The sequence below is a fragment of the Lissotriton helveticus genome, chromosome 11 (assembly GCF_964261635.1).
Source record: "Lissotriton helveticus chromosome 11, aLisHel1.1, whole genome shotgun sequence".
Taxonomy (NCBI): domain Eukaryota; kingdom Metazoa; phylum Chordata; class Amphibia; order Caudata; family Salamandridae; genus Lissotriton; species Lissotriton helveticus.
The window spans coordinates 648758679-648786264 of NC_136072.1; the positions used below are offsets into that span (position 1 = coordinate 648758679).

Genomic DNA, 27586 nt, shown 5'->3' on the forward strand with positions numbered 1-27586 from the left:
ATGTTAGAATTGTGATAGGTCATGGGAATGTTGGGGGATTAGAGCGGCGGTCAACAAGGCGACTGGTTGTGTTACCTGGTTGCTCTCTTGTGGATGTTAAGCTGTACTTTCATTTGGAATAAATCCTGTTACCTCGATCTGCGTCATTCTACTTATTTACCACACCGTAGAATGGAAAAATGAAGAAAATCCATGCAAAAACCATATTGGTGTAGGGTTATATGTATTAAAGCACTTAAAAGTCTTGACATATGTTATGTAAAACCAACCCAATGTCTAATGTTTCATTTAATATCAAACACCACAGATGTTTGCCTTGGACCCTATTCCTAAGTGCCTCTTAGCTGTACTATGTGCTCCATTGTGTTACTTTGCATTAAGGCCATGTTCCTTGAGTTTCACATGGATTTACCTACGCATCCACACCTGTGTTTTGAATCTAAATGTTAAGTGTGAAAAAATTGTACCTGTAGTTTTGTCATAAACTACTAGGGAGGAACAAGTGGGCTCACAACGTGAGTTAGTCACTTTGCCTGAGAAATATGGGTTAAAAAGATTGATTTGTATTAAGTCATACCTTGTATATTGTAATGATTATTATCAGATTTAATTATTTGACCAAGAAGATTTCTACTGTGCTATTGAGGGCATCTTGGCAAACCTCAACAGTGTTCCCATAGCTCGTGGAATTACCCAATCCAGCAATGCGGGATGCTTTCATAAAATTTAGAATTGGATTAAATCCTCCTTATGCCCAATGCAGTTGTTTGAAAACATTCCTAGATAAGTATGGGAATTGCAACTGTGGCCTCAGGACATGCTCTTCACCTGTGCATATCATGTGTGATTCTGTGTAAAAAAATGGGTTACTGGTTGAGGGGGATGAAACCCTACTAAGCAGAAACCACAATCTCTGTCAGGGAAAAGTCACAAGCAAACCCTAAATTAACCTGTGCTCAACTCCCTGGTAGCTTGGTACAGAGTAGTTGGCGTTACTTAGAAGCAATGTGTAAAGTATTTGTGCAACACTACAAACAGTAACACTGTGAAAACGCACAACAAAAGGATCCCACATCAGTTTCGAAAATTAGAGTATTCTTTAATAAATAAAACAAGACCAAAGCAACATAAATCCAGTCTGTAGAACTGAGATATGCAGGTTTAAATATTTAAGTGAAAGTAGCATTAAAAATCAGAAAGCGTCAACTGTGGAAATCTCTTTGCGCTGACTGGGAAAAAGTCACAGGTTCAGGCCAACCGCGATGCAGCACAGGCTGGCTACAGGGACCCAATTCTGAACAGAGTACCTTATGTCCTGGTTGTGGAGCATTGTGAGGTCCTGTGCCGAGGAGCTGCATTGGTTCCGAAGAATTGTGATGCGAGGTCCTGCATAATCGTCGAGGATCATGGGGCTTGTGATAAGTCTGATGTCGATGATGCTTTGTGCAGTCAGCGATGCGTTGATTCTGAGGAGCTGTTGAGCTGTAATGTGACAACCTGCGTCGCTGTTGAGGCTGCCGTCTATGAGAGATGTGCAATGCCAGTGCCTGCATCAGGGAAAACTTTGGACAGGCGATGGTTCCGATGTGGTCTGTGAGGTCGAAGCGAAGAACTTTGCATTGGGAGAACCCATACAGCAGAGGCGATGCTTTGGTTCTGGCCCAGTTTATGCCACACAGCAGAGGAGATACGTCAGTCCTGCTGGGTCCACAGTTGGGCTGGCAGGATAGGACTCACAGATGGCAGTTTTCAGGTGCTCGGTTCAAGGTTGTTGGAGCCTTCTGTCACTGAGGCTCAAGTCAGGAGGCCAGCCAACTAGCCCTGGAGTCACTTTCGGGGCTCCGGTTCAACAGATGCTGGTCCAGTCCTTCTCACCCAGGTACGAGGGCAGCAGGTCAGCACAACTGGGAAGCAGTTCATCAGAGTAGCAGTCCTTTCAGCAGCACAGCAGTCCTTCTTCCTAGCAGAGTATCCAGAGGTCCCATGTTCTGAAGAGATGGTGTGTGTTGTCCAATATCTGGTGCCCTCCCTCTGAAACGTGGGAGAAGCTTCTAGAAATTCATTCTTTTTAAAGTGTGCAGGCTTTCTGCTTTCCCTGCCTTGGCTGCAGACTAACTACAGGAGGTCTGTTGCCCTTTGTGTGGTGGCAGGATGCAGCCTATTTCAGTGTAAGTATTCGTGTGCCCAGCTTCTCCCTCCCACCCTACCAGTGATGACCCATCCAGCCACATCTAAGCTCTCTATTGTGTGTGACTGTCAAGGAGGAATACACAAAGCCCACCAGTCAGCTACACCCAGTAATGTCACCCAAAGACTGGCTACAGGCAGGAAATGGAAGAAAAATGGCAACTTTCTAAAAGTGGTATTTTGAAGAATGTAATGTAAAATCTGATTTTACCATTAGAGAGTATTTTTCATTACAATTCCAAAGACACCAAACATGAACTGGTTACCTGCTCTGATTTGGAAATTATAACTTATTAAATGTTATAAGGTAACTCCAATGTTAGCCTATGGGAAATGTAGGCCTTGCAACATTGAAAACATGAATTTAAGATTTTTCAGTACCTGGACATGTAAAACTTAAGGGTACATGACCAACTTTTTAAATATACTGGACATGTAAAACTTAAAGGTACATGACCAACTTTTTAAATACACTGCACCTGGACTGTCCAGTGCCTACCATGGGGTAAAGGTTTAGGTTTTGTCCAAAGGTTTATTTTGCTAGATCAACATTTAAAACTGCACACACAGGCCACAATAGCCTACCTGACACATGTTTAAAAGGGCTACATAAGTGGGTGGCACAACCAGTGCTGCGGCCCTCTAGAAGTATTTAATTTGGCAACCCTGGGTTACATGTAGCACCACTTTACTAGGGGCCTACAACTAAATGTCGTAGGCTGACTGGGGATAACTCATCATTGATATCATGTTTTAAGGAGCGAGCATATGCACTTTAGTACTCGTTGGCAGTGGTAAAGTACGCCGAGTCTTAAGCGGGCAAAAGCAAGAACAGCAAAAATAAGAGGAGAGAGGCAAACATTGGGGGGAAGACCACCATAAAGCTGACAGGTCTAATATTGTTCATATTTTTTAGAACTAAGGCATTGGCTACTATAATTAGTGCTTATTAAATATAGGCTATGGGGTTGAGAGGAGGCAATAACGTTTTTCATCATATACAGTACTTAGATGTGAAATGTGCCCTGGGTAGAATTTTAGTGGTTTTAACTTATATGAAAGTTTTTTAATTGGTTTTAGTGGAAATGATTCTTTTAACTTTGTATGTGTGATCACGTTTAGGAATTAATATTTTAAAGACCATGGTCTAAATAAAAAAAAAATTCTGATAGACAGTTCTAGCCACAGATTGCTCCCCTTGAAGGTTCCTCAGGTGTCTCAATGGATCTCTAAACATTTCAGCAGTACATCTGTGCATGGAAGGTGGTGCCGGGCGACTTCGCACTGATACCGTTCCGGAAATGAGGTGCACAGCCTATAATGGCACCACTCCAGTGTGGTGACACAATTTCTTTTCTATCCACACTTTTAGACGTTGATCCTGAGCTGTCTCGTATCTCTCTGAGACCTTACCTCAAAAAATGTTCTTCAGTGTGCAAGATATCGAAGCGTGATTTCTGCTTCCTTGTGCCACTTACATTCAACAGAGCACACACGGGTGCGGCACCACCCTTCTCAATCTTGCTTCTGAAATCGGTCGACTTCAGAGCTTATCCCACAGCTGGTTCCGACAGACCCGTGTTTCCTGGTCCTTCAGCCTCGCTGTATCAGATTGAAAAGTTCATTGCATCCATAAGGCGGCTCTGTGGATCCCTGCCAACTCCCTCTGGCTTGAGTGAAAAGCCTTCCACCTGGGACACCCCAAGGGAGCGGGGTTTAACCCTTGGTGCCAGCTGGACCGCTTCTAATTCTGTTCCGACCCCACTTCCAACACCACAACCCGTGCTGGCCCCTGGCATGTCAAAATTGTTGCGGAATTCACCCCTGCCAGAGTAGGTGGTCCCAATAGTTCTCTTCGATGCCAAGTCAACAAAAGTCCAACCTCGACTGACGTTGTGACTGAATCAAACTGATAAAAACAAAATAAATGCACGTGCCGCTAACAAGTTAACCTGACATCTTTTTGGGTCACAACATACGATAGAAACGATATGTTTGTTGGATTGAATTCCAATTATTTTATTTGCTTCTTATTTTATGAATTGCTCTTATATTTGATCATATACTTTATCAAATTTTTACGTAAGCTATAAAACCTTATGTACACAACAGAAATCACATTCTTATTATCAAAAAAACCTTCCTATTTACAATGATACATTCCTAACATTTCTTCATTCAAACATCAGTCATCCCTCAATCATACCAATACGAGAATTTTCACAAAAACAGACAAAACAAAGATACATCAATGGTTAGATACGTGCTGCAATCAAAGTATTCACAACAAAAGCCAATGACTGTTTTTTGTATTTTTAACAAAAACTATGATTTACTGGTTCCTATCACTTTTTGGTTTTTGGCTCTTTTTAAAAGTCTACGCATTTCAAACTCGCGTCAATTGAGAGTTCTCATCAGGACCATAATCTCTCGCTCTTCAGAGTTTAGAGGAAGTTGAAATGTCCGCGACGTCCAATTGTGGATTAATTTTGGCGTCCTATTTTCTATGTGAACTGCCTGACTCTCAGCATTCTTTATCAGAGGCTCAGGCTGGTTGTGTAAGTTTTTTCTCTTGTGCTCACGCCGGCGTATTTTAATGGGACGAGGCACACTGCGGTGTACACGAACGACTTCTTCTTTCCATGCACGATGCGTCTGTCACATTCACCTGAATCAAACTGAGGCACCACTTCCCCCATTTGATTTGCTGCAGGGAAGGCAGAAATGTTGCAGTCCCTTTTAGGGACAGATTTGGATAATAATGTGGCCCAGGTGATGAGTTGGCTCAGCCATGCCAGGATGACAATTGGTACAAGGACTTACAGGACTCTAGAGGCCTCAATATCTCTCAGGAGACAGGTACCTTTGTGTTTTCCACTGGATCAGCCACCGAGGAATCGGCATTCTATGCCATGGTAATGCCGAGGGTGGTCGAGGTTCTTGACCTCCAGTTCTCCGCCGTGGAGGTTAAGACAAATGTCTTGACTGAGGTCCTTCAATCAGGGCAGACATCTTTGGAGCCCCTCTTCCTTTCCTCCTTTCAATCAGACTCTACAGATACCTTTTTGGGGGCTTAGGCCAAGCTGTGCTTGGACCTAGTGGGCGCCATTGCCCTGCTCCAGGCAAACCAACATTTATGTCATAGAAGCCCTCGGAAGACAGCCTAGTGGGGCAAGCTTCCACCAGCATCTCTAATTTAAACACATTTCCTACTTCTCCCCCTAATAGGGAATCTAAGCAAGTGGAACCATTCAGCAAACGTGTCTTTTCCTCTACCAGCTTGGCCCTCATGTCTTTTAATACCAGCTGTTTGATTGGACGCTGTTCTCATGCTATTTGGGCTTTGGTGGTGTAAGTCCTCCATAGTGTTTACGAAGACCTTCAACCTGTGCTCTCTCTGGTGATTCAAAATGGTTGTGATGCTGCCAAGTTCATGATTCATTGTGGCTTGGACACCACTGATTCCAATTGGTGGGTTATAGGTACCAGTGTTGCCATTCGCTGCCATGTGTATATGCAATCAACTGGATTCTCTGAAGATGTCCAATCTTCCTAGACAGACATGCTCTGGGGGCAAAGCTAATTTTGCTCTCGAGCATTTTGAGAAGAGCAGGGCCAACTTGCTAATGGCAGTGGTTCCATTGCTCCTTTTGTGGCTTTGACTGAGGCATCCCTCCCGTCAGCCTGTCCAGCCCCCAAAGGGAACACAGCAGTTTTGCAATAGTGGCTGAGGTGCCCCCAACACCCACCCCTGCAGCCAAGGTGAACGTGCTGGCCAGTCTTACCCCCTCCCTATGGCCCACCTGCCAGATCTCTTTAGCGTGCCCTTACAGGGGCACAGCTGCCCGGCGAGAGGCAGAATCCACTGGTTCTTAATGGAGGTGGCAGCTGATCACATTGGACAGGTGTGCCCTACAGATTGTTTGCAGGGGATAGATCTTACCTTTGCTTTTTTCCTCACCGGTATGTTCTAAACCAGTGTGTGGCATCTTGGTTAATGCTCCTGTTGCCTTTGGGAGTAGTATGGCATGATGTCAAAGGGAATGTCAAAGGGTCAGTTGAGAGGAGATCCTGCTAACAGCTGGAAGGGATTGGTCGATGGGATCTTTCCAAGGAATAAACCTTAGTTTCCATCTACCTCTGGCTCATTCTTATTAATGAGTGCCTCCTTGTTACACTGGCGACAGAGGATGTATGGACTACTGTGAAGGGAAGATCTCAACATCATATGAACTCGTCTATGAGCTGATTACTGCTAAGTTTCTCTGCCATTCCAAGCGTGGTTTATCATATTCTGCATTCCTTTCCAAGAGGGCTATACGGTACAAATTGGATACCAATTTAGCAGGGGACTTGGCTTTAAAAATATAGGTTAAGGCCATAACCTCCGGGGGTTCCGCCATGTCCTCCCCCAAGAGGTCCTTGAGCGCATGTCGCACCCTATGAAACTGGAAACGCTATAGCAGCAAATGGGATTCTCCGTCCGACTCGATCTCAGCCCAGGAGCCTGCAGTGCCTTCCGCAAAGAGATCCCCCATATTGTGTATATCTAATGTTCTCAACGCGGCTATCACCCCTTTTTCCCCGACATGGAGCGAGCCAGGAAAACCAAGCGAGTGGAGTCACCGGGGCATATAACAAACTGCAAGCTTGGACATCCATCATATGGTGCCACGCGTGTGTGACCGTATTTAGCGAGTGTAAGATACCGGTGCGACGGTCTCGGGGCAGAGACAGTAACGTGGGCAGAGGGACAGGGTCAGCGACAATAGTTTCTATGCGTATATGTGGGATCTCTGCTGGGCCGTGAATCCAGTGATAGGCATGCAAGCTTTGTGCCGCCCTGTAATAAAGTTCCAGGTCAGGGGCGCTCAGGCCATCCGCCGAGTACGGTCGAATGAGTATTTTCCAAGCCACCCTCGGCTGTTTCCCCGCCCAGGCCAGATAGATCATCAACAAGTGTAGCTGCTGAAAAAATTATTTGGACAACACCATTGGTATGTTAGTAAACAGGAATAGGAAACGGGGCAGTACCATCATTTTCATGAGGGAAACCCGCTCCATCAGTGACAATGGTAGAGCGATCCACCTTTCAATGTCATCTTCCAGTTTGGAGATGGCAACCCCGTAGTTCTCCCTCAGCACGACCTCTGAATCCCTAGGTATCGCACCGCATCTATGGTCCATTGAAGTGGGTATTCCGGGACCACCCTCTTCGTGGCCGGCGTTAGTGGAAATAATAGATTTATTGCAGTTCACGTTGATACCTGAATGGAATGGTGTGCTTCCGGGTCCCGAAAACATAAAAGGGTATCGTCCGCGTACGTGGATACAATGAGGCTGTAGGTAGGGAATCGTATGCCCCTATGCCCGTGGTATTCACCTGAGCGCATGCGAGAGGCTCGTCAGTGAGAGCGTAAAGTATGGGGGATAGGGGGCAGCCCTTTCTCGTGCCCCTGCTGATTTGTATAGGGTCGGTAATCAAAGTTCCAATCCGGATGCGAGCCGTGAGACCAGAGTACAGCGTCGCCAAAAGTTGAAGAAATAGCGTCCCCACCCCCATTCGGCTTAGAACCTGTCTCATGAAAGGCCACTCGACAGAGTCGAAGGCCTTTTCCATGTCTAAAAAGACTTCCACTGCGGGGACCTCAGGGCGCGTATGCTGCAGGGCAGCGAACACTGTCCTAAGGTTATAGGTGAGATTGCGGCTGGGTACGAAACCTGCCTGGTCTGGTGCAACCATCAAGGTAACCAAGGGACTAAGGCGATTAGCTATCAACTTGGCAAATATCTTTGCATCAACATTCAGTAGCGACAAGGGTCTGTATGAGGCATACTCTTTCGGAGGCTTCCCCGGTTTAAGTATGGCAACCAGTATTGCCTCGCGCATAGTGGGCGGCATTACTCCGGAGTCGTCTATGTCCTCAAACAGCGTGAGTAACTGCGGCACCAGTAGGTCTGAAAAAGCCTTATAAAAGGCGACGGTTAGGCCATCACTACCCGGCGCGCTCCCTGCCCTCATAGGTGACACCGCCCAGACGACTTCTTCCCGTTCGATCGGTCGCACTAAAAATTCCCGGTGCAGGTTGGATAACCACGGCAGTTCAATGTGGGTAAGGTAATCTAGGATGCGTTCCTCTGGGGCGGGACCTCGGGAGGCATACAAAGACGCGTAGTACTCACGGAACCTTTCCGCCACCTGATCCTCAGGAAGTGGCGGGTCCATCGGTGAAGCCCTAATGTCCGGTATCACCATTCTGTTCCTGCGCTGTCTGGCTTACTGCGCAAGGACCGTCCCTGTGCGCTCCCCCTCTCCATAAGTTCTAGCCGTGGCGTATTTTCCCAGGTGTTTTACTTCAGAATCCGCCTCCTCGTGATATTCACGCAGTGCCTGAGCTAGTTCTTGCATGAGAGCGTCACTTTGGTCTGTTAGGCGTCGGGCCTCTAGCTCTTTACGTTTTTTCTCCAAGATCTCCAGTCGACCCCAAATCGATTTGAGCACCCCCGCGTGTTTTGAGATGACGATCCCTCTGATATACGCCTTAAAGGCTTCCCAGACTGTTTGAAATGAGTCAACCGTTCCCACATTTGTGTCAAAAAACGACTCAATGGACGTGGCTAGTTCCTCCTTAAAGGAGTTGTCCAATAGGGAATAAGGTGGAAAGTGCCACGCAAACGGGGGGATTTGCCTCTTGGGTGTGGCAATAGTCAACATTAGTGGTGAGTGATCCGAGTAAGTGTGTAGCAATATCGTGCAAGCTCGAACATTGTCATTTAAGTGAGTGGAGGCCAGCCAGTAGTAAATCCTAGTATGTATGTTATGTGGTGCAGAGTAATGAGTGTAGCCTCCCTGAGTTAGATTTTGGTGTCTCCGTAAGTCGCACAAGTCCAGTCGTGTCATTGACGTCTCTAGCACCCTGGCCGAGGCGCGTCTATCAGAGCAGTCCGATCTGTCGATACTGGGTTGTCTTGTCATATTAAAATCACCCCACCAAAGGTCAGAACCCCATGAGTGTGCCTGAACTTTAGCCGTCAAAGCGGTATAGAAGGCAGGGTGATCGTAGTTAGGGCCATAAGTATTCAATATACAATTCTCCAGGCCTTTCCCACGGCATTTAGAGATAGTGTAACATCCTTCCCTGTCCCTCTCCAGAGGCGTCAGTGTCAATGAGGCCTTCGGGTTAACCCACGCCAGTATACCCCTAGCATGCGAGGTGAAACCCGCAGAGTGAACATTACCCAAAAATACTCTGGTACGTAGTATAGGGCTGTCCGGGTGAAGGTGGGTCTCCTGCAAAAGCGCAACATCAACTCTGTGCCTGGAGAGGTAGCGTAGGACCTTCCTACCCTTCCGGTGATCGTTAAGACCTCTAATGTTCCAAGTCAACAGTACCAGTGAATCTAGGGGCTCCCTAGGTGGTGTCATCGCAGGGTTATCAGCATGTAAATGAACCCTGGTGAGGTGCAGTGTACATATGTAGTCGCATCATGCCCTGTCTCATCTGTGCTAGAAAGCCAACAAAAACCAAGAAAAACAACACAGTCCCCCCTCCCTCAAATGTGTCATGGAGTCGTTGCTACCTCCCCTCCCCAGTAGCCTCCCACGCCTGCTCAACCCCAACTTGGCTGCGGAAACCCAACCTCCCCCACAGTGCCCAGAACCCTTCCCACCACATCCCTCAGAAATTACAAACAAAAGAATTAGAGTAGTGTAATTCAAACTGGGGTGGAAGTAGGTGGCAGAAAAGACACAATTTGTTTCTTTGTCCGGTAATTACTTTCCCCCCGCCTCACTGCAAGTAGGAATTGTGGGCCACACTCCTAAACATGTATCAACCTTAACCCGTGCCTACCCTTGAACACTCCTATAGTGCTTCGGGTTCTGCAGTAACTTCAACCCCCCTCATCCCATTGCCCCCGCCACCCTCAGGAACTCACGAGTAATACAATTGTATATAGCGCCACCCACGAGGTGATAGCACATCATAACTTTGATGCAACATGAGTATCAAATCAGTAACCCACTGAATATCAAGTCAAGTCTCCCCCCCCCTCCCCCCTCAGTAGCTTCTCCGCCCGCATCACCGAGCTATGTAAGGACAGCCGCGGGGATAGGTCTCACAAAGGCCAGTATATTCCACACATCATCTGTGTTATTGCCCAGGGTCTCCCAACAGTCAAAACAGATACTCCGCCATTTGAAGTCGTGAGCCGGGTCTAGTCCTGTTCATCCATGGCACCTCCCGCTGCCTCATCCAACAGCGTTCTGTCCGGGGAAGACCGTTGTTCCTTGCGCCATTCCCTAAGGGCCTTCTGGAGTGCCTTAGGGTCTTTAAAAATCATGGACCTCCCTTGATGGTTGATCCGCAGATTTGCGGGGTACAGCACCGCGTAGTCAGTCCCCATATCACGGAGTTGCCTCTTCATTGGTATAAACTGACGTCTCGCTTCCCGAACTCTAGCCGTAAAATCCGGGAACAATGAAATCGTAGACCCCTCATATTGTAGCCGTTGTTTCTCTCTTGCCAGTTTGAACGCAACATCCCGGTCCCTGTAGTTTTAACAGCTTCGCAATTATAGGCCGGGGAGGTGCTCCAGGCTTCGGCCTCGGGCCCAGGGACCGGTGAGCCCTCTTGACCACGAACATTCCAGAGAAAGCCGTGTCCCCTAGCAAGGTCTTCAAAAGTTTTTCTACGAACAGCTCCATATTCCCGGTTTGGGTGGTTTCTGGAAGTCCAGTGATGTGGAGATTGCACCTCCGCGAGCGGGCCTCCAAGTCCTCTGTCTTGATCTGTAAGATCTGGAGAACCCTGCCCAGCTGTTTGTGCTCTGTATCCAGGGTGGTATGCGCCTCCACCACGTCGGTCAGGCGTCGTTCGGACATGTCGATGCGTTCCGCATGTTTATCGAGCCTCTCTGCCATGAGATCCATTCTGTAGGTGAGCGCGTCCAACTTAGTTCCCACGGAGGCGATCCCTCCCTGCAAGCTCGTCTCCATGGCAATCAATAGGCCGCGAATATCCTGCTGTGGACTTCAGTCGGCTCTGACTCACTGGGCCCTCCCTCCAGTGTAGTCTTGCTAGGTTTTGGTCTCTTAGGATCAAACGAAAGCTTAGATTGATTCCTGTCAACCCGACCCATCGTGATGTCGCCGTGTGACTCCTTACTGGGGGCAGTGCAGCACAGCCGGCAGTCTCTGCGGGCGTCGCCACGACACCCACCACGTGGTAAGTCTCTCCGTACAGAGGCAGCTTTCCCTTAGGCAGGACTCAATCCGCAAGTACTGCCACTCGTAGCGTCCGGTGTGGTCATCGCGGTTCTCCTGAGCCGATCACCACCCTTCTGCAGGATAAGCAGACATGCGTACCGCCAGGGCAACTATCAGGACGCCCGCGTCACCAAACTCTGTTATGGGATTCTCCGTGCTCTCAAATCCGCCCGGAGTCAATCCCCTTGCTCTCCACCCAGTTGAGTCCCCTCAACGTAGATCACCGCGGCAGAGGAGCAGGGCCCAGGGCAGACCCTGTACTCGTGGTGTAAAGTGCCTGGCACCGTGCGCAAGGTAATCACTATGTAGGCTTCCTATTAAACTGGACGCCTAGTAGCGGCACCTCCAGACGCTCCAGCTGGCAGTGAGGATTAGCTGAACCCTCCCATGGTCCCTGGGCCCGATTAATGCCCAGCCACCGTTATAGAAATATTGCGCCCTGCACCTCTTAATCACTTCTCCAGGGCAGCAATCCTAGCCGATACTCCTCACCTCCGGGGGGCACCTCCACCGCTGATCACTGCCGGGGGAAGGGAACCAGAAAGCCCTTCTCGGGTCGATTCAAATTAAACCCGCCTTCGAGGCTCCGCCGTCACTCGGGCCCCACTCTGCTCCTTACTTCATCCCCAATTGCTCCAGCCCGCTGCCTCTATGACGGCGCCTGCGACCCGGGGGCCGGGCCGTGCAGTGAGCCGCTCCTCAGGCCCCGTTGGGACCGCGCCCAGCCTCACGCGGGAGACCGCCGGCTCTTCGGGTGCCCCAGTCGGGTAATCCAGCGGTATTCGGGGGTGGGGGTGGGGATCACGCGCTCCACTCCCCTCTCCGATCCTAGGGCCTCCACCGGACCACCAGGCCAGCGGCCGAATCAGATCCGCAATCCACAGGGGCCGACGTAGCCCCGCTGCTCTCACCGCTACCAGCACACGAGGCTCCCGCGGCCCGGGCGGCGAGAAGGGGGGAGGTGAGAAATCCGCACCTTTTGCGATTGTGGTCGGCAGCAAACGTAGGGCCCGGTCCGAGCTCTTAGGACCGCAGATAATTGTGCAGCTCACAGGATTTATGTCGGATTGTTTAGTGTGACGGGGGAGCTCTCGGCTCAAGCAGCCATCTTGGTTGCGAGCTAGCTCCGCCCCCCCTACTCGGGAGAATACTTCACCCAAATACTCCTCCATGGTACTGTTTTTATTATTAAGGAATCTGTTTAATACCTGGGTGACTATCTCTAGATTACGTTGGTGGTGTGCGGTGCTGTGGCATTCAAAATACCTGTTTGGAGGATTCTGTTCTGTTGCTACAGCTTGTGAGCGGAAACGCGCTGACCCACCAGAGGACATCCCGTGCTGGAGAAGGATTGTTCTACATGTCTCTTGCCTGGGTGTCTTCAGCTGTCTCCATCCCGAACGTTCTGCATCTCCATTTCCTGTCAGGAGAGCAAGGACGTTCTACTTCATCATGCAACATAGCGTCCATTTTGAAAGGCCTGTTTGGATGATTAAAATAGCCATTCTTCGGCTGCGTGTCTCTGATGTCAGTGACACACACTAGCCTTACAGCAAACTTCCATTGTTGTTCTGTTTCATTGACATGCACATTGTTTTAGTGCAAGTCATCAAGCTTCAAGTCTCCTCATGCGTGTTGCTGCGTTTCAGTGACGCGCACACTTGTCTACTTCAACTCGTTTCTATGCAACATTGTTCTTTATGGGTTCATTATTGCTTTGATAGTTAATTATTTCAGTTGGAGGGAATTTTTTCTCTAACTTTACCAGCTGTTGCTATTGTAACCTGATGGACGCTACAACGTCAATATCAGTGATGCATTTTATCGTTTGACACCTTATTTACGCAAACTCTAATTTATTGCATGTGTGTATCTCAACTATTGGCTGTTTAGGTATAACATTCTTAGCAAGTTTTGTTGGCATGTATGACATTTGAACCACTGTAATTTGTGTTTAAGATGTGGGGGTTCGTCCTGCATATTCTGTAGGTGTTTCAGTTTTTTTATTTTTTTTATTTTTGTATTGGAACTTATCTCCTAAAAACACGATAAGCAGCATGTACCTGCGCCACCATTTTATTTTTGCATCGCCAAGTGATCCACCCATTTAATGGCAGAAATGGTGTAAGGTTTTTGAAAGATATTCCAGGGTGTGTGGATCTTCACTAAGTGCTGAAAGAAATACAGCATTACTTTTACATTATTTAGGGTCGGAAGGACAGGAGGTATTTGATCATTTGCCTTATATTCATGTTGGGGACTTAAATGGGTATGAAATTTGAATTGCAAAATTAGACCAACCTTATTTACCTAAAGTCAGCACCATCTATGAACAGTATCATTTTGGTTACAGAAATCAATTATAGAGGGAGAAACTATTGAGAATTACATGACATGTTTGAGAAAATTAGCCTCGACGTGTAAATTTGGCACATTAGTTGATGTAAGAATAAGAGATCAATTTATGTTGGGTCGCAACATAGAACGTGTGAGAGAAGAACTCTGACAAAAAGATTAACCTTCTCTAGAGGATGTACTTCTCATTTCTAAAAGAATTGAGCATTGCATGAAGTGTGTTGAAGTTATAAAAAGGAAGGGGACAAGATGGACGGTTCAAGTTGTTAAAAGGACACAAAAAGTACAAGATAAAAAGAAGGGAGGTGATGATAAAATCAAAAAGACTTACAATTTTCAAGTTAATTGTTTCCGTTGTGGAAGATTAGGATATTTGGCCAATGACAAACAATGTCCAGCGAGCAAAGTTACTTGTAGTAATTGTAGAAGGAGAGGACGCTTTGCATTTGTCTGCAAAGTCAAGGCATTCAAAGGGAGATTGAATGAGGGAAATGATAACAGCAGGTGTTCAAGTGAGGGGGGTGCTGATATGGAGTGTGGAGAGATAATTTTACTCCTCACAGAGAATGCTGGTAGTGGTAATAGTTTTGTTGATGAGGTAATGGTGGAAGAAGAAACACCCAAAGTTTATTTGTTTCTGGAGTGAAAATCACCATAGTTTCGAAAGACTTCTACTTAAAGAAGATTAAAGAGAAAACCAAAGTATTTCAACCTGACATAAGACCTTGTGTATATGGGGGTGAGCCCATCAAGTTATTTGGGTATTTTTGGGGTCTTGTTGAATACAAGGGGAGGTTTACTAATGTATATTTCGCAAAAGGGTAACAGCGTTGTTGAAAGCACACAGCATACTGAGTTGGTGCCATCATAGAGACCTCTGGGAGATGTTCGATCCCAGTGGTTCACCACCCATTAAATTATTGGAGAATTTTGATATGAGGAAAAGGGGTGTGAGGCTCTTGCCTCTGATCAAGGAATTGCTAGAGTAATGGAGTGGGTGAAGAGAGGTTGGAGGATCAAACCTAAAGGAGATGAGGAATCTAAAATGTTTTGGCATGTTAGGGATGAGTTGTCAGAGCAACAGGGTTTTTGTTCAGAGGCAAAAGATTAGTTCACCCGGTATCCCTCAGGGAGGAACTTATCAGCTTAGCACATGTAGGTCATCAAGGGATGTCCAAAACGAAGGAGAGACTCAGGTTGGCATACTGGTGGCCAGGGATGGATATACATGTGGAAAGGATCATCAGAGATTGTGTTCAATGCGTGTTGAGTGAGAAGGTGGCCAAGCCCAAAGTGCAACCCATGGTAGTAAGAGAGCGCCCTAATGGTCCATGGAAAGAAGTTGACCTGGATATAGTGGGACCTATTCACACTTCAGTGAGTGATTTGTATATTATAGTTCTTGTTGATTTGTTTTCCAGGTGGCCGGAAATATCTATCACACTTGGTATTGAAACTAAACATGAGAGAAGATTTTTGGAAGAGCATTTTGAAAGAGAGGGGATTCCTGACATCATCCATACAGATAATAAGGTACAGTTGGTTTCTAGAGAGAAGGTACAGTTTTTGGGTGAGCATGGGATTAGGCATAGGAAATGCTCACTATATCACCCAGAAACCAATGGCATGGTGGAACATGTGTGCTGAAGGAAACCATAGACATTGCCAAGCACGCCGCTTAGACTGGAGGAAAGAAATCATCAAGAAAGTGGAGGTGTACAGGATGTCTCCCCATGCTGCTACTAAGAAAGCTCCTTTTCAATTATTCAGGGGGAGGCGAGCCAACACTCTAGTAGCACCAACATAGGTCAATGTTATGCAAGCAGGTTGTGATGGAGGTAAAGAGAGGTGTGATTAGAGGTTGACAGAGGCAAGGAAAATTGAAGCTCGTAAGGAGCATTTTGATTTAAGAAAGTGTATTGAAAGAACGGAAGTCAAGGGGGGAAACTGGGTTCTGGTTAAGGAACCGTGTATGAGAGTATGTTCTGCAGGGTTTTTAGAACCCATGAAGGTGATCAAAGTTTTCAACAGCGCTGTCGAAACCAGTGACAATCGCATATGAAATTTAAACATAGTTGTTGTACTCAGAGATGCTATAATCCAGGGTGGGCTGTTAAGTAAGGGGCCTCCAGAGAAAGGTGTTGTTGATGGCACCTGCAAAAGTACTGTGGGACTTGGTTCTGCAGGTAGGTCTCTTGTAGATCTGTGAGGGAAACCACACCACTTGCGTATTTGAGTGAATATGTGAATTAATTACGTTTTTGAGGGGTGGCAGGGTTGGTTGGTGGCCTGGTGTCATTTCCTATACTTGTGCCTCAGCAACATGCGAATTGTGATTTGAAACTTTTCTGTATGAAATGTATTTTAATACTAGCTACTACTTTTCTGTTATTCTCGGTTATTTTTTGTGTTCTTGTTGCGATATTGTTGGGGTTATCTTTGTGAAGAAGGGATATGTGTGACATCTTGGTTAATGCTTCTGTTGCCATGGGAATAGAATGACATGATGTCAAAGGGAATGTCATAGGGTCAATTGAGAGAAGATCCTGCTGACAGCTGGAGGGGATTGATGGATGGGATCTTTTCAAGGAATAAACCTTTGGTTCCAACTACATCTGGCTCCTTCTTATTGATGCTTTCTTTTTACACAGTGCCCTATCAGTGCCTCATTCCAGAAGGTGTAATTCAGATTGCTCACCCTGGCCTAGATCTTGTCTGCCCTCAATGCTGGAGACTGGGTGGTGGTGTTGGACATGCAGGACAACTATTTCCATATACCTGTTACAACGGCCCGTTGCCGCTACCTGTGGTTCATTTTGGGACAGGAGCATTTTCCGTTCGCTGTGCTTCCCTTGGGTCTTACGAGTGCTTGAGCATATGTCCTCTGATCAGGCTGCCCCTCCAGGAGGACCTGTTGCCGCACAGTGGCCTTTGCAGTCTCCACCCACATGCTTGTAAATTGAGCGGTAACAGCTGAACACCTTCAACCTTCCAGCAAACGTGGTTGATGTCTTCTTGGCAGCCATGCATCCTCCAACAAAAACTGTTTATGCCTAAAGTTGGGTGTGGCACATGCCAGATTTACCCCCTTCAGGCCAAGGTATCTTGACGTTTTCTTGTTTGTTCGGTCTCCTGCCACGCAAGGCGTTGCTTTGGGTGGACTTAAGGATTATCTTTTGACTCCTTGGGCCTTCTCACAGTTGCCAGATCTGCCCTCATTGTTTAAGTCACTGGTTGTGACACAATTCTTTGAAGTTATGCAACACATCACTCCCTCTTGTCCCTTTCTAATGATCCAATGGGACCTTAATCTGGTCCTGACATATTTGATGTGCTCTGCATTCAAGCTGCTTCACGGGGGTCCTCTACGGCTTCTTACCTTTAAATTATGTTCTCATCATTACCTCAGCATGCTGTGTGAGTGAACTGCAGCCTGTTTTTTTAAATTATTTTTTATAAACTTTATTTAAAGTTTTACATGAACACAACCATGAGTGTGCACTCTGTAGCCAGCAAAGGAATTACATATACATGTAGTACAGTGGTATTGGTTCAAGACGTTGGCCCATCCACAGTACCCCCCTCTCCAAACTCTGTAACTAGGAGTTAAACATTTAAAAAATGTACCCCCCCTCCCCATCAGGATTTGCAGATTTTCCCCCTGCTGTGGCGCTTTGTGAGCCTATCTGGGGACTATTGACCAACAAGTGATGATAGAGCTTCCGCCAAAGCCTTGAGTCACCCTCTAGTTTCTCATCTCTGCGACACCTCTTCATGTGACCCTCCTCAGCTAATGTCCATTCATACACATCCTGAATCCATGGCAAGATCTCCGGCGCCTGCGCCCCCAACCTTACAATTACAACTCAACGCCTTGCCAGCACCAGCAATAGTTTCTGTAGCCTATACACCATCTTGCTTTGATTTTTGCTTTTACGTATCAATCCTAGGAGGCAATGTTTTGCTGTTAATTGGACTCTAGTATTCACATGGCCCCTTATCAGCTCCACTACCTCCGACCAGAAGTTACTGACCGCAGGACATTCCCATGGCAAATGCAGGAAACAGTGTAAGCTGAGGCATCAAAGGATACGTGGCCATATTTCTTTAAGTATGTTAGCTAAGGCATCATACTGTAGGTATTGTCCTTGCCCCAGTCCAAAATCGCTACAAGCCTGTTCAAATGTGATGAAGCTCTCGCCCATGTACAGATCAGCAAGCAATTTAGCCCTCTAACCCCCCCCCCCCGCCATGTCCGAAATGACATGTTAGCCATCACTCTCTGGACCACCGCCAAATCCCATACCGATGATTCCCGATGGGACGGGGCATATCTTAGGATTTGCTCCACAAATGACTGCCACACGCATGCTGTCTGCCTAGCCACATATGATGCTGCATCGGAGGCACCCGTGCCTCCCATGAATAAAGCCGGCAGTGGCTGGTACTCTATTCTGAAGGAGCCAATTCTCCCAGTTATCCCCCCAAGCAAACCACCTAGCAGCAAACTGGAGTTGAGCTACGTAATAGTAGAGCTCCAGTCTGGGAGCCTTAAGTCCACCCCCCTCATACATATGATTTAAAATGGCAAGCGCCACTCTCCTGCTCCGTCCCGCCCAGTAGAGGTTTATCAATATGGAGTCCAGGGCCCTACATATTCATCTAGGTATGGGGCATAGCGCCATCTGTAGCGTATAGAGGCAAAGAGGCAGTATCATAATTTTTGCTATCGCTAACCTGTCGTTATGGAGAGTGGAAAAGTGTTCCAAAAGCCGACTGAGCCCCTTAATGCATCCATCATTTTATAAATATTGAGCTGTAATACTTGTGAACCCTCACCCGCCACCTGTATGCCCAGGTACCTAAAGTGCCCAGTCTCCCATCTCAGGCCCATTGGGGGAGGGACTCCATGCAGCGGCCAGCCAAACGAGCCAAGGGAAATACCAACGATTTTAACCTATTTAAGCTCAGGCCAGAGCACCCGCCAAACTCCTCCAGCACCCATAGCAGTCTGAGAACCGCTTCCTGAGGAGAAGAGACGTAGAATAATGATTTATCTGCATACAGTGATATTACCTGGGATGACCCGCCAACATTAATACCCCAACTGGCCAGGTCCCTGTGCACCCACATCGCATGGGGCTCTATTGCCAGGGCTAACAGTAGTGGGGAAAGCGGGCAGCCCTGTCATGTCCCCCTCTCCAACCTCCACTCGCCTGACCTGCTGTGTCCCACCGGACTCTAGTGCTGGGTGCCGGGTATAGGATCTGCACCAATCGGCTAAAATGCGGGCCAAATCCAGCCACCCTAATCACCTCCAACAAATACCCCCAATCCGTCGAAGGTCCTTTCCAAATCTATAGAAACTAGTGCTAGGTCCTCGTCTCTTTTGTACTTCATACATGATGTGGGATAACCTCCTGATATTCATGCCCGTATTACTTGTTGGTATGAACCCACATTGATCCTCATGTCCCAAGTTAGTCATATGAGCGGCCAGTCTAGCAGCCAGGACTCTGCATAATATTTTGACATCTGAGTTAATCATCTTAAGGGGTCGGTATGCTGAGGGATCCTGATTGTTCCCCCCTGGCTTAAGGAGCCCAAAATGTCACCTACGCGCATTGAGGGGGGTAGTGCCCCTACCTCGATGACCTCCTCATATACCTGTAGAAGGGGTTGCACAAACTGATCTGAGTAGGCCTGCAAAAAAGCCATGGGAAACAGATCCAGGGGCCTTGGATCCTGGCATGGCTCGAAGTGCCTCCTGCACTTCTGCAACAGTGATTTTGGCGTTGAGCTTCTCTGTGCCATCAGGCAAAGGTTGCGGAAGCACCAAGCCCTCAATGATTGGGACATACCTTTCCGCTGTTACTCCAGGGTATGCAGTATAGACCCACTGTAAATGTTGCTGTAACACTTCCAAAATGCCAGTCCTGGTGTGGACAAGTCTCCCTCCCTCAACTTTGTAAGTGGTGGTCAAAGTGGGAGCCTGCTCCCTTCGTAATATCCAAGCCAGCAAGCGACCCGACTTCGCACCCTCAGCATGCAACTGCTGGCGGTAATACGTCAGGGTATACTTATCCAGCGTATCCCAGATGTCAGCTATACGCTCGCGCTGTTTGCATTCCCTCTTGCATATTGATGATGTGTCCCCAAAGCCAGCCCGCCCAGCAGCCCCTACACAGCCCACGCCACCTGTTCCTCCCGGCATCCACCTCCTGATCGAGCAGCGTTTCCGGGACCACATCCACCAATGCGTTTGGCCATTTTGTTGGTTTGCCATTGTCTGGATTGACAGTGTCCCCCTCGGCCTCCATGGCCGAAAGAGAGTCCGCACTCATATGCAGAGTTCCATCGCTCCCAACCCTGATCCATTTTTCCGGGCCTATGTCCTCGGCCAGTGACCTTTCTTCTCTCCCTCTGGTTTGTGTTCCTTGTAGGGATCTGGTGCCCCATATCTGAAAGAGACTATTAGTCATAGATTCTTTACCTTAGAATTAACCACATGCGTCAGACTGGATCCAGAGAATTATTTTTCAGCAGTACCCCTGCGCGTCTGTAGGTGGCATCGGATGACTCCACGTTTGGAGCGGGGAGCAATATCGACAAACTGTCTGGCGGAGCACATTGAGAGCCGGTACTTACCAGGGGAGAGCAGTTGTCCCACGCAACGCCGCACCAGGAGCCAGCCCGGACACCGCGAACACCAGGCACGCCACCGCCGCCCCGGGACTTCAGGTCCCGGCAGCCTTAGCGGCGGAGGCGCGTTCCCTGACGCGTGACTAACGCGCCAGGAGGGGCGGATAAAATCAGGAAGCCCTCGGTGGAGCGGGGGGGGCAATATCGACAAACTGTCTGGCGGAGCACATTGAGAGCCGGTACTTACCAGGGGAGAGCAGTTGTCCCACGCAACGCCGCACCAGGAGCCAGCCCGGACACCGCGAACACCAGGCACGCCACCGCCGCCCCGGGACTTCAGGTCCCGGCAGCCTTAGCGGCGGAGGCGCGTTCCCTGACGCGTGACTAACGCGCCAGGAGGGGCGGATAAAATCAGGAAGCCCTCGGTGGAGCGGGTGGAGCAATATCGACAAACTGTCTGGCGGAGCACATTGAGAGCCGGTACTTACCAGGGGAGAGCAGTTGTCCCACGCAACGCCGCACCAGGAGCCAGCCCGGACACCGCGAACACCAGGCACGCCACCACCGCCCCGGGACTTCAGGTCCCGGCAGCCTTAGCGGCGGAGGCGCGTTCCCTGACGCGTGACTAACGCGCCAGGAGGGGCGGATAAAATCAGGAAGCCCTCAGCTTCGCGGGACGCGAGCGGGACGCCCGGGGCGAAGCCCGGGCAAAGGGCGGGCCCTCTGTGGCCCTCAGAGGCACGATAAGGCCAGGCTAGGCCACCCCTCTGATAGCTATCATCTGGATTATAAGGTACTGTTCCCAGTTTAGATATTAACTTACAATACTTCATAGAGTCTTTGGCCTGCCATCTCGTTGCTGGTGATTGTTTGATGTCCATAGCGCATTGTTCAGTCAACATCTACAGAACCCATTTGAGTTGAGCCTTGAAAGGCTGTCTAAAGTCGAAGTTTCAATTATGGAGAAAAAATTGGTTCCTGCCCCCGTAGAGACTGTGAACACTTTAGATTCTTATCTTGTGCAAGTGGTCAGTAACATTAACAATAAGAGAAGGCATTCTCTTGGATTGAGTCAATCACCCATTTTGCCTATAGAAAGCCCTTCCACAAGCGCACTAAGTACAGCGACATCTGAGTCACTGCTAGAAAATCCGCCGTTACATCTTGCTGATTCCAACCTTCAAGACAACGGCACAGAGGTTGTTGCTGACTCTGACCCTCCAATAGATAGAATAGACTTAATAGACTTATCAGATAACGCTATTACTGATCCAAACCACCATATAGCCGCTACGGACGAAGATCTACAACCCCTGCAGCCTGCCACACGGGCTGTTAGAGCTTGTAGAAGACTCCCAGTAAAGAGGGGGGGGAAACAACTAGGTAGAAAAAAGCCCGCCACCCCACCCCCTAGGCGGGCGGGGAAATATGTAGATCCCGACACTGATACTGAGTCAAAACGCATTTCCGATGACGACCTTTGTAGTAGGATTCAAGACATGATAGACATCAAAATTAGGACTATAATTAAACCCCTGATCGGGAAACTGGATAAACTAACATCTGAGGTTAAAAAGCTGGGTGAGGTACACAGCAAACTGGTTGATGAGGTAGAGAATTTATCCTCCCTCGTCACTAATATATCATCCACGGACGTCGAGGTTACCCCATTTGAAAGCAATTTACAGCCCACCCAACAAGGGCTGTTGCTTCCGCCAGTATTACCCTCATTACCTACTCCTGGTCAAGATGTAGAAGTTGGAGACCCCGACAACAGTACTACTGGTGCTACAGTGGTAACACATCATGAGGATGTTTCAGCCCAATTTATATTGGAAGCTTCACTGGTAGTACTGGTGCTGGCAAATGTCCCTGTTCTATCACAAAATAAAACAGAGTCCAATCAGGGTCTAAAAGATAAAGCGTTACACTGGCTCACTAACAATATGCACATGGCACAACAAGGGTTCGATAAATTGGCAGGTGACATTGTTATGACCAGGAGGGTATCTTGGATTGGCAGTAAGCCAAAAAAGTTTAAAGGGGATTGTGTTATTTTAAACTTTGCTAATGCCGAGGTCCTTCCGGATATCCTGAGCAATGTTTTCCCACCCCAACGTCGTAGCGGTTCTATAATTCCCCTTCCCCCTAAGTTTTTCTATGATGAGACTCAGTTTGCTATCTTACCCAATATCCCCAGTTATAAAAGACACATTAACACCAGCAGCTGGGGAGGGGTCACCAGATTTCGACATTCTAATGACTGGTTTCAGCCCATAGCACACCGGGAGCCAGGAAGTCTCAATTACCTGAATGAGTTAAACAACAGGCCTGTCCTTACACAGGAGCCAAGAATAAACGGTTGGGGTCCCGGCCTTCTGGGTTACGAACATAGCGTTCGAGGCAATAGGCCCACACATTGGTCGAGAAACTATCAGTTTTCGACACGCCCAAATACCCCGCAACCTATGTGGAACTCGGCTCTATATGGACAGGGTCAGGCAGCCACTCCCTTTGAGTGGGGTTTTGCCACAGGAAATAGGTTTTGTCCTTTATCTGGTTTAAATACCTGTGACTGACTTGAATCAGGAGTCGATCAAGAAAGGGAGGTGTCGAACAACCCAATATCAAAACGTGGTGGTCCTAACATTGTTGAGCACTTCAGTAATCCTCTTCCCAACGTAGCACTAGACTCAGAGGGTGTAAACGAATTCAGGTTACCCTCTGACTCTTGTAAGATCATTAGTTGGAATGTGGCAGGTTTAATTGCAAAACGCCAGGATCATGCCTGGCTGAGCTTTGTATCAAAGCATCACATCATCGCCTTGCAAGAAACCTGGGATACATCCAATAATCTTTGGTGGGATGGGTTCACCTGCTTTACTAAACCTGCAGTTTCTAGCAGGGCGGGTAGAGCAAAAGGTGGATTGGTGATTTTGTTTTCTTTGGACTTAATATGAAGTTATAGGCAGATTAGCTCTGACTCTGATAACATCCTAATGGTTGAAAGGGTGATTGACAAAACAAGTAGGACTTTATATGTCAACTTTTACAATTCTGGGAACAGTGACTATAGCGGTCGTAACATCGCCAGTCTGGACAGTATTTTAAACACAGTATCACAGAATATCGAGTTAGTTTTTGAGTTTATTTTATTAGGCGATTTTAATATCCATTTATGTAATTTAGCCTGTAAGGGAAGTGGAGCCAACGAGGTCGACGATGCGGCCTTACAGGGACCCCACTTTGAACATTCCGCAGAAGGGCAGGAGCTTGAAGATTTATTGGCTAATTATGACCTATACGAACCTCACTGTGGCCTGAGAATGCCAACCTTTACTGGCGCCCAAAATGGCACAGTTATTGATTATATTTTCGTCTCACAAGGGATTCTAAATCGGACTACGGCCTATCGTACAGTCGCAACACACTACAGCGACCATAATCCAGTACTACTTGAAGTGGCCTGGGGTGCCCAGATGGGGGCGCCACCATTAACTGCAAAACCGGCACATCCCCTGAGGACCACTGACCAAGATAGACGATTGAAGTGGGCCAAAGTGATCCCGGAAATTTTTTATGAAAAATGCTTCCCTAAAATTAAAGATCATGTGGAGCTCTGTAAAAATCCGGGCACTCAAGGTAAAAACATAGTAGCAGCTTATGAGGCAATATGTAACCAGGTCTCTAAGGATCTTTTAGCCAAACCCACCCAGGGAGCACAAGGACATAAACGATGGTTTGACTCCGCATGCTCGAAAGCCCACAGAGAACTGTTGGCGGCCCTAAAAAACGTTCCAAGGGACAAAGATGTCATTGCGAGACTAAGGAAAACTTATAAGGCAGCCATAAAGAATCGTAAAGACACCATCAAACGCGACACATGGGATAATCTCCTTTCAGCGGCAGTGGTGAAGGACAGTAGGAGATTCTGGGAGATCATCAAACAGCCCCTATTTTCTGATGACAGTAATGCACCCATGGACTGCGTGATAACAGATGAAAAATGGCTGTCTTTCTTCAGAAATGTCTATGGGGGGGACGATGAGGGAATCAAAAAGGGTTTATTGCCCAATATGGCTGTATGTCCCATCATCTTTAACCCCGAAGAAGTGGAAAAAGCTCTTCTGGCAACCACCAAACATAAGGCACCTGGTCCCGATGGAGTCCCTGCTGACTTTTTTATGCACTCACCTAAACTGTGGGCTGAGGTTATGTCAAATGTATTCAATGCAGTTAATGGTAATCCAGCACCCGCCTCGTGGGCCATATCCACCATCGTCCCCATTTTTAAAAACAAAGGTCAGCGGGACGACCCCGCGTTTTATAGGCCTATATCCCTCCTGGACTCAACTATAAAAATTCTGGGCAGAGTCCTTTTATCTAGATTGAGGGAGAATGTTGAGGGTTGTGGTGGGTTGTCTGACCTGCAATATGGTTTTAGGGAGAGAAAAGGGACCATCGAACAATGTATTAATCTGCATCTGCTCATCTCTAAGTATACGGTGGCCAAGGAGGGTTCTGTGTTTTTGGCATTTATGGACCTCTCCTCGGCCTTCGACCTTGTCAACAGGTCAAAATTATGGTCAATTCTGATGGAGATGGGTATCGATGAAGGTTTGGTGACATTCATGGCCACTTTGCATCAGGAGCTTTATGCAGCCGTTCGAGTGTCAAATAATGGCAGATATACCCCACTGTTTAAATCTCTAAAGGGGGTACGGCAAGGTTGCATTTTAGCCCCCTCGCTTTTTACCATCTACATTAACGGCCTGGGGGCACACCTGCGAGGCCAGGACGCGGACGTTCCACGTGCAGGAGATGTCTATATCCCGGCACTCCTGTACGCGGATGATGCCGTGTTGATCGCCCGCACTGGTGTAGGACTCCAGCGCCTCCTAGATGCCTTTGGCTCCTTTATGGATAATTTGGACCTTAAGGTTAATGTTTCCAAATCACATACGATGGTAATGGGGCGTGAGTGTACTAAAAAGAGACATAAATCATTATTTTGCAGAGGGGTCCCGGTCTCTAAGGTAACCACATTCCCCTATTTGGGTGTACTGTTTGACCAGAAAGGAACGTGGGGGCCACAGATAAGAGCAAAGAGGCTGGCGGTCACCAGATCTTCCTCAGCGCTCTTGGGTTTTGCTGGTAAGCTGGGAGCCAGGCCCATGGAAGCCCTTTTAAAAATCTACAAGTGTAAGCCTGTGGCCATTGCACTATATGGATCTCCTTTGTGGGGGTATGTAAATCTTGATCCTATTCAGAGGGCTGAAAATAGATTTATTAGATCTCTTCTCTCTGTCCCTCAGTCAACCCCAACTTATTCCATTCACAAAGAGGTGGGTTTACCCTACCTGTCAGACTTATTGAGTGTAGCGCCCCTGACCCTGTGGCTGAAAATGTGGTTGAATGAAGACCTCCCTTTGAACCACATAATATTGAAGGACGTCCTATCACTCGACAAATATAGCAGTATCCCTTGGTTGGCCTATTTAACTAAATCATTTTCTGAATTGGGTCGCCCAGAACTCTTTTCAAGCCCAGAAAAAATCAGGGCTCTGGACATAGGCTATATAAAAAAGTCATTCAGGGAAAGGAAGGAAGCGTGTCGCGAGGAAGTTGAACTGCTGAAGCCGGCAGTTAGGGCACACAACCTCCTGGTGAGTGTACCCTCCCTCGCACCGTACCTTAGTTTTGTCACATTCCCTTTTCACAGGTTTTTACTAACTAAGTTCAGGTTTAACCTGTTACATTTTTATTTAGGTTCTTTTAAGTGCTGGCAGAAGCCAGACCTAGCCCCTACATGCAGTTGTGACCACTTTTCTGTGCAGGACACAATGCACTTTGTCATGTTTTGTAGCTTGTATCATGAGCAGAGGAAAAAATATTTGCTCCCTATTCTGAAAGAAGCGGGATTTACACAGGTGCGTCCCGCACTGCTTTACCTACAGCTCCTGACAAATCCCCGCACAACTTTCTGTATTGCTAACTTTTTAGTGGCCGCTGCAAGGGTAAAAGCGGGTGGCCAAATTTCGCCTTAAATCAATTTTTCTTTTTCTTTTAAGAGTTGTTGTGTTTATCTTTTAATCTTGTATATAGTATTTATAATGCGCATCTAGATTGATGCTTTTTATGAAAATGTAGGGTTATGTATGTACGTATTTCTTACCATGTTTTATTGTTTTTTGTTTCTTTGTATGACTTGGAATAAGTCGAATAAAGATATTCTGACTGACTGACTCCACGTTTGTCGTTGTGATCGCCAGGATGATATCACGGTATCTACGGTATCTATTTACACGCCGCCCCTGCACGCTGACGTTAGTTATTTATTTTTCTGCGCCAGCCACCACAGATCCGGAGAGAGTAGTACCCTGACTAAACTTTTTTGACTTTTGTCTACATGTTTTTTGAAGTCTTACGACTCCTGGTGCACGAGGGATGTCAAGCAGTTGACCCGGTGGTTTCAAGCCTTGTGACTCCTGTCACAAGCTGATGTCGGTCACTGATCCTCATCTCATGTGCCTTTGGTGCCTGCAGTGCGTCCACGACCCGAAGTTGTGCTCTGACGGCCCGGGTCCTGAATCCTAAGTCTTTGCGGGAGCGGTCCTAAAAGCTTTTGGAGGCCCGGCAGTTGGCTCCGCGCAGTTCGAGGTCAAGGGGAAGGTCGTGGGACAGGTCGCAGAGCCACCATCACCATTCGTCATAGAAGTCTTTGTCATCCGGTAAGTTGAAGTACAAGAAGAAGGCGAAGAAGCATCTTTGCTCTCGCCTTCTCCCCGACCATCAACTGACGAGGGATACGGAGGGTCGTCGTTCCCCTGCTCTACCCTCGGAGCCGGCTGAGATGGCTCCACGCTTCACTCCCTTTCTGGGAGCTGGAGCGTCCCCTGCCCAGCTTCGTGCATTTTGTGAAGCCCTCCACTCGAGGTTTGTGCTGCCCGATTCAGCCGGCGCGCCTTCGGGCCCGTGGACTCGGCTGGGGGCTCTAGGCCTTCGATGCCAGCGGCTCCGACCTCAGTGCCGCAGACCGCCCAAGGATCCAGACCTGGATCCGGATCGGCGCGGTTGACCACACAGTACCTTCCCCAGCGCCAATTCCTCCTCCGATGCCTCTGCTGCGGTTTG

The 27586-nt window shown here is 47.8% G+C and overlaps 1 protein-coding gene across 8 annotated transcripts in view; it reads left to right on the plus strand.

The window, feature by feature from the left end:
* The window catches only part of LOC144791723 (disintegrin and metalloproteinase domain-containing protein 9-like), a 2314109-nt gene that overhangs the window by 1677508 nt on the left and 609015 nt on the right, over positions 1-27586 (plus strand). The window contains exon 17 of one of the 8 annotated variants that reach the window (XM_078666493.1): positions 15232-15345. The exons of the other annotated variants lie outside the window; for them this stretch is intronic. Within the exon in view, the coding sequence (XP_078522619.1) occupies positions 15232-15264 (33 nt within the window). The 3' untranslated portion in view covers positions 15265-15345. Of the gene's footprint in view, positions 1-15231; positions 15346-27586 lie in introns of those variants that run through there. 8 annotated transcript variants of the gene reach the window in all.